This window comes from Marmota monax, unplaced genomic scaffold (assembly GCF_021218885.2).
Source record: "Marmota monax isolate L192 unplaced genomic scaffold, Marmota_monax_Labrador192_F-V1.1 WCK01_AAM20220418_F8-fsc00209, whole genome shotgun sequence".
Lineage (NCBI taxonomy): Eukaryota > Metazoa > Chordata > Mammalia > Rodentia > Sciuridae > Marmota > Marmota monax.
In genome coordinates, this window is record NW_026694493.1 from 1,458,524 (window position 1) to 1,466,031 (window position 7,508).

Below are 7,508 nucleotides of genomic sequence, written 5' to 3' on the forward strand. Positions count from 1 at the left end.
GTGGTCCAGTATGCAAAAGTGGGGTGCATCTGAGAAGGGCAGGTTTGATTTTAAGGGACAGGTGAGAAAGAAGCAAGACAGCAGGCCTGAGAGGCCTTCGGGGGCCTGCTCAAGAGGCACTTTGCCTATTAAGCCAAGGCCTGAGGTCCTCAAGGGGAGGGGACAGAGCTTGCAGGGCTAAAGATGATGGAGATCCCAGGCTAGCTGTGTGATCTTCAGTGTGTCACTCAAACTCTGAAAACCAAACACCATGGGACTATTTTGAGCCTGACGCTGGGAGATCTATGGGTCAGTGAAGAGTTCTTCTTACTTATTTCCAATGTTCCCCCACCACATTCAGGACATACCCTGACCACCCCAAGACCACCCTATGTGAGAGGGAGGGTGAGCAGAGTGGTGCGTTACCTGGGAACAGGCCCAGAGGATGGGTGGTCTCTCTGGACAGAGGAGCCGAGAGCACCTGCCCCTGTCAGAAGCCACCCATCAGCCTGTTCATCTCTCTCTTCTTTTCCAACCAGCACCCATTCCCTCGGAAACACAGCTTGGCCCTTGCCTAGGCTTATCCAGAATCCCTCACCTGCCATTAAATGAGGCTTCCTGCTTTTGATGGATGGTGCAGTGTCTGTTCTTAGTTTTCTACCAGGTGTACCCAGGATGCACTCAAAATGCATGTGAAAAGGCAAGAGGTGGAAGGAAGGTAGTGAAAAGAAAGAGTGTCCCTACTTCCCTGGGTGCCCTGTCACTCTTCCGTGCACTTGTCCCAGGCAGGCCAGACTCCTCTCACAGCCACCCGCCGCTGTGTAACAATTCAGATGCCCTGTGCAGCCTGCTGCCCCGCACGTCCCTCCCTGGGGGAACTTCAGTTTCTCACCCATGTCACAGAGCTGTTGTCAGGACTCCATGAGGTCAGGGCCCACCTCAGTGTGCTCCTTCCTCAGCCCTTAACATCAGAATCCCCCAGAGGATGGCCCCCTCTGGGCTTCGGGTGTGACTCTGTGAAGTTTTACCCTAAGTGTCTGAACTCTGACCACTTTGTTCAGACTAACAGCAGGGGAGAAATCATAGTCACTATAAGGCTCAGGTCTGTACACAAACAGAGAAAAAAGAAACTTTTCGAACAGTGGTAATCAGGGAGTAAAAAAAAAAAGTGAGGATTGCTAGGATGAGAAGGGAAAACAAGTAGGCAATTGGCTGAAGAGGAGCAGATTTTGAACTTGGCAAAATTCCCCCAAATTCTTTCATGCCCAGCCTAACCCTCACATGCCCTCAACCCATGGAGAGGAACAGCCTCGTACACAGAATGGCCTCTCATACATCATCTCAGACATTGGTGATGGTGTAAGATAATAATTTAAATTCCTTGAATTTAAATGAAATTATAAAAGAATACTAATGCAAATTAAACATGGACAGCTGTGACCAGGCTACAAAAGTTACTGCCTGATAATTAGTCCAGCTACTTGACCTAAAGCTACTAACCCACCCTTGTGCTATTAGAGGCAGGTGTGGGAATGGCTTGTGCTGAGTCCCAGCAGTCCCTACTGTGAAGTGACAGCAGACTGAACCTGGTCCACTGCAGAAGTAGCCCAAGTGGAGCTGCCATCAGCTAAGGGACGTGGCCACCATCAGCATCTGTCGCTTTTCTCCAAGTCTGCCAGCTACCAGGTGAACAGAGGTCTTCCCCTGGGCCCCCCCCCCCCCCCCCCCCCGCATCCTGCGAGCTCCCAGCACCTCCACACATCTCCCGCTCCTTCTCCCAAACAGCCCTTATAGACAGGATGTTGCATTTATGTTTTATTTTTATTTTACAAGAATATAACATGCTGAAACAGAAAAACAGGCATTGCATACATCACTCATTAAGGAACCCAGCTCCCTTTGTGAACAATAAATAAATATTTAAACAATAAGGAGTTCCTGACAGGCCCTAGCGGTTCCCAGCACGCTCAGAGGTAGAGTCTGGTGGAGGAGGGGACAGTCAGGCAGCAGCTGCTGCTGAGATTCTCCAGTGCAGACAAACTGAAATGACAACAATAAATAACAACGGCGACAATGTAACAAAAAATAATATGCTATGACAATCGGCACACCGCCACAAGACATCATTCTTAAATAAATTTTCTCCTGGAGGAGCTCAAGTGCAGAGAGAACAGTGTTGGCGATCCTGGGCACAAGGGGGCTGCCCTGGTGAGTTCACCTCCCACCCCGGGCTCTGGCGCAGGAAATCCATCATGGAATGTTTGTTCGGTGAGGCCCTGAGGTGACAGGCAAGTGCTGATTTCCCCCAGTCCTGTCTTTCCAAGCAGCCCTGCTCCCCAGCTTTACTGCAGCTTCCACCTTCTGTCCCGTGGCCATGGTGGTCCCTGCCCCATCTTTCCCAACACCCCAGGGGTGCATCTTGTGCCCACAGGAAATAGTGGCTTGATTTCAGAAGGACTTTCAGGTACTGCCAAGGGATTAGCTTCTCATTACCCTTCTCTTCCCTGTTCCACGCTGTTGGCATGACATCTGGGCTACCTGCCCCTAAGGCCTCCCTCGTCCCTCCTCCTGGCCCTACCTTCAAGGGCAGCATAGGGCTCAGAAGCTCCTCAGAAGTCCCGGCTCACAGGTGGGCCTGCGGCAAACACGACCAGCAGCCACCTGCAAGAGGCCATCAACAGCACCCAGGCTGGGTCCACAAGAGCAAGATGGCCTCTTCCGGACTTGCTACTGACCTGCAAAGGGGCTCAAAGACCAGTTTTTGAGGTATAAACATCTCGTTCTCTGCAAGAATCATGTTGACCTTGAGAGGACTGTGAGGATGGACCTTGGGGTGAGCCCGGGTGGGAGAGGAGCGCACAGTGGGAAGACTCCATACCCATGGCTCTTTCTGTGACATGATCGAAGTCAACTGCCCACTGGCCAATAGCTCACCCAGTTACCTTCTTCCCGCACTCTTTTCTAGTTGCCCAAGCCACTCTGCCACATCTGCCCCTGTGGGAAGGCCAAGAGCCAGTGCTGCCTGCCACACCACCAATCTTGTCCCCAGAGAGCCCCACACAGCCCCCATGTTGCCCTTCCCCGCAGCTCCTGGGCACGGGGAGCCCTCTCCCACAGGGCACTCAGTTCACAGTCTCTGGAGGACAGCCTGCTGTTCCCATGCGGGCTCTGGGACACCTCCACTGTCCTCTTGCACTTGCTGGGCAGAACCTGCCTCCCATGCAGGGGTGGCCGCCTCGGGGATGGGTGACTCCACCTCTCTGCCCACTAGTTTCCTTGTGGCCCGGAAGGCTCAGGTGTGTGAGGGCTCAGCCAGGCTGCAGCTGGAGGTGCAGGCGGAGGCAGCCGAGGCTCGGGCAGCCAGGTCTTGGTAAGCGGGAGACTTCAGGAAACGCGGGTAGGAGTCCTTCTCCATCAGGGTGCGTGTCTTCCCCTGAGCCACCTCGAAGCACATGGTGGTGGTGGCCTGCAGGTTTGTCCTGGTCAGCTCCCGGGTCTCATGGTCTATGTTCACCTGTGGGAAAGAGGGTAATGTGGAATGAGTGGGGGGCAGAGCAGGGAAGGGCCAGGGGTGGCCCTGTGGGCGGGGGAAGGGCCAACAGGCAGTGGGGTGGTGGAAGCAGCACAGATTCTGAATCAGGAACCTGGGTTCTGCCCACTAGCTAGCTCTTCAGCTCTGGGCCTATGCCCACATCAGAACCACTGTTAGCCTCCAATCTCTCAGAACTAGTGTGAGGATATAGTAAGATCGTGCAAATCTAATTTCGTTTCCTTCTTCTGTAACAACCCTGGTTCAAGTTATCACCACCAGGTCAGTGACAGGACCCAACTGGTCTCTGTCTTCTACACTCTTCCGGGCAACTAAACTGAGCCTTTTAAAACTCACTCCGTCTGGTAGCATTTCTGTTACTTCCCATGTCACTCAGAGGAAAGTCAAAGTGCTTGTGGAAGCTTGTGGGACTCTATATCTGGCCATCTCCGCCTGTCTGACCTCATGTCCTCATGTCCGACTCTCTCTTCCTGCTCCACATGGCGCTAATTCCTGTGCTAGAATTTCCTTTCCTCCCCTAATTCTTTCAACACTCTGTTCCTGTGTCACCTTTTCCAACAGCCCGCTCCTGTCTTCCTTTAATGAAGCTGAAAGACCTCCCCTCCCTCACCCTGCTCCATACCTCCACTCCCTCTCTCCGCTTGCCTGCTTTGTCTCTATCACAGCACAAATCACCCGCTCGCTTATATTTGTTTAATTGGTTATTGGCATCTTCCCCATTCGAACATAAATTTCATCAGGGTAGGGAGTGATTTGTTCACTACTATCTCCACTGAGACTGTAACGGTCAGTACCATGCTTGTAACTGGTGTTCCATAATGTGGAATAAATAAAAGTGGTCAGAACACAAAATACAAAATGTGATCCCTTCTTTCTCCACCAGGTGGCCCCGTGTTCTTTATCAAAAGCAGCCACCATGCAGAAGCAGCCAGAAGGGAAGGCTGAATTGCAAAAGACCACAGAGCCGGAGGCCTAAGGCAGGGCAGCCAGGGACTGAGCCAGGCTACACGAGGTCTCGTTCATGACTTTGCCTCCCCAGTTAGTAAGTGTGTTGAGGCTCTAAAAAGAATCAATTTACAAAGGTGGTCATGGGCAGAAACCAGAAAAACCAGTTGACCCATCCTGCCTGGTTATGAATCTGAAGGGGGCAGCACTGAGCAATAGCATACCGCCTGGTTTTTCTCATCTCTGGCCACAGAAGCCACTCCTCCAGTGACAAAGAAGACCTCTCCAATTCAAAACCCAATCCTTCACCTACTGGCCTCCTACTATTCCTTGTTCTAGAGGGGAAGGGGCAGGCAGGGTCTGGAGGATCCATGGCCATGTCAGGGCACTGACCTCTTTAGGGGCTTCGCTGCGAATGAACTCATCAAAGATGCGGTGAGCCCTGGAGGCCAGCTTGGCAGCTGATCGGATCTTCTTGAACTCCTCGCAGGCCAGCCAGAACTCCAGGTTCTCCTCGCTGAACTCTGTCTTCAGGAAGGCGTGAAAAGCAGCCACTCCATCTGGGGGTTGAGGGGAGAAAGGAGGAAACAGGTCAGACTGGGGACAGTGAGGAATAAAAGAAGAAAAGACATCAATTGCAATAATGGCTCTATTTTTAGAATGTAATTTTCTCAAACAAGGACCTGCCTTTGTATTTTGAAAAGAGGCTGGCACACTAGGGGATCATGTTATTATTACTACTACTATTATTTCGCCCATGCTTTCAGCATCCCTCGGACTGGCTCCAAAGCACATGAGTACACATGTGTCATCCACAGACAGACACAACAGAGTCCTACTTACTTTTACTGCTCAGCAGTAAGTCAAAGGACTCTCTCCATCCCAGCACATCTTCTGAGAAGCTTCTATTAGGGAAAAGAAAAAGTCAATATTTTAAAATTAAAGCAAAACAACAACAACAAAAAAAAAGCATAGCACAAATCCTAGCCAGAACCCTGATGAGAAGCTGCATAATTCACACAAAAACTTGCTCAGTGATTTATCAAGCTGACTCCTCAAACTCTTAGCTAGAGCTAGGATAAATGGTGGTGTCAATTCAGTGATCAGAAACCAAAGTCAGGGACCCTTTAATCCTCAGTGAGTATCTTTAAGGCTGTTTCTTAGCTTCCAAAATTGCTTCCATTTCCCTGACTCTGAGAGCTTTGTTGTGTACACCTCCACAAGGAAATAAGGGCCTCATAAATAGGAATTGTATCACCCCAGAGCCCAGTGCAGCTCCTGGCCCAGTTGATGTTAGTATGAAAGGGTTTCTAGGCAAGGTGCACACTGATGGAAGTAGAGTCATTAATAACTACTTCAAGTGGCCCTGGACCCTGTCCTATCCCCAGCTATATGTACCATGAATTCCCAGAAGGGAGCGTCTGGTAACTGTTCATGTCCTGAGTGCAGTCAACTGTTGGTAGACTTAGAAGCCTAAAGCCACCAACCCACTCTCCCCTGAGTCAAGTGGCCACCAGACCAATAAGAAGTCCCATTAATATCTTAAGGGAGGGGTTGCCAAGGTTCACCCTAGCATGTCCTAGTTTCTTCTTGTATTCTCCTTCTTAGGCTCCCTCCCTGCTAGGGGCCCTGGGCTGGATGGCAGGACTTACCTCTCTTTGTTGTGTTTACTGCCCCACTCGAACTTGCCAACACTCCCAGAATCAGAGCCCAGCTCTGATTTGTGAAGAAAGATTCCCAGACGTGTCTTGAATTCTTTGGCTCTGAAAGACAAATCATGAGCATGAAAGGATTCTCCATTTACCCAGTCAGCACAGACAGGTTTGTGGGGTCCCAGAAGAGCTCTGCCACCAAATCTCAGCCTCAAGAGCTCCTGGAAATGCTTGGCTGTTCCCAGGGCCCAAACTGTGCTTCTCTTTTTGGTATCTTCAAGCCTGAAGCAACAGCAGCAATGTCCAAACTGTGCCCTGGTAGGTCAACACTTTCTGGGTTTACAGTCCTGCGCATATAGAGTTTTTTCCTACTTAAACAGTAAGATCTTTGTGCCATTTAGCATCCCCTAAGCTTGTCAGGAGTATTTCTGGAACTGGGTGGAAATTGATTCCCGCTTTCATCTTTAACTTTTCCTTCCTGAGACACCAATTCCATGGAAGCTGCATAATAGCTCTCTAGGAAGTTCACACATCCCTAACTGGTGGGACATGAGTAAGACCTCCCTGCCCTCCCAGAGGTAAAAGAAGTCCAGCGCCCATCTCTGCGCTGTGCAATCAAAACCAAGTGTACAAGAAACTGGGACAGGCTCAGTGCTGCCTGGAGGCGACAACGTGGTCCTCCAGCAGAGAGATCTTGGGCAGGCTTACCGCCCTTTGTCAGAGAATGGGGAACGCAACGCAGCACACAACGGGCCTCGGCTTCCCTTCGCTTTTCCTGCTTCCTGTTGGTGGTATCAAGTTGCCCTCTGCCTCGCCACTCAAGTCACTAGAGTCCCATTCCCCCGTCCACCCAAGTCCCCAAGCCTGTCGCTCTGCTCCCTAAGAGTTGGCGGGGCTTGGCCTCCTTCCCCCGGTAGCTAGACAAACTCCTCTTACCTCTCCAGACAGGTGGTGGGGAAGGCGGCCAGGGTGCGACACATGGTTGCAGGCGCTGGGCAGCACGTCCTGAGGAGGATGGTGGCGGGTTCCAGGGGACTTGCGAGGGGCAAACGGAGGCCTTAACTTGCACTGGCTGGGTCAGTCAGCCTGCATGCGCCTGGCTGGGCTGCCCGGGCTTTTATTCCCTCGGAGGGGCGGGGTGGGGCGGGGCGGGGCGCCGCTGACCAATCAGAGGGCGTGGCTGGGCGCCGCGAGGGCGGAGGCGGGGCCGAGGCCCCACGTGGGAGGGCGCGACTGGCACACACGGGGTCTGCGGCAGGCGGGCGAGCGGGACTGCCCCCTCCTCCCCGGGATGCAGCGTGGCGAGCCAGGAGCTGCAGGGAGAAGGCGGAGGGGGGACGCACCGCCCAGCTTGGTAGGGAAAAACCCGGCGACCTCTAGTA

General features: G+C 52.2%; 1 protein-coding gene across 1 annotated transcript; it reads right to left on the reverse strand.

Annotated features, from left to right (window-relative positions):
- Positions 1–1,781: 1,781 nt before the first annotated feature.
- On the reverse strand, positions 1,782–7,217 carry Rgs16 (regulator of G protein signaling 16). Its single transcript, XM_046419565.2, has 5 exons — positions 7,063–7,217; positions 6,127–6,237; positions 5,318–5,379; positions 4,868–5,034; positions 1,782–3,493 (listed from the first exon to the last, which is right to left on the reverse strand). Exons 1-5 carry the CDS (start codon positions 7,104–7,106, stop codon positions 3,272–3,274), a joined length of 606 nt encoding a protein of 201 aa, XP_046275521.1. The 5' UTR covers positions 7,107–7,217; the 3' UTR covers positions 1,782–3,271.
- Between the last annotated feature and the right edge of the window lie 291 nt (positions 7,218–7,508).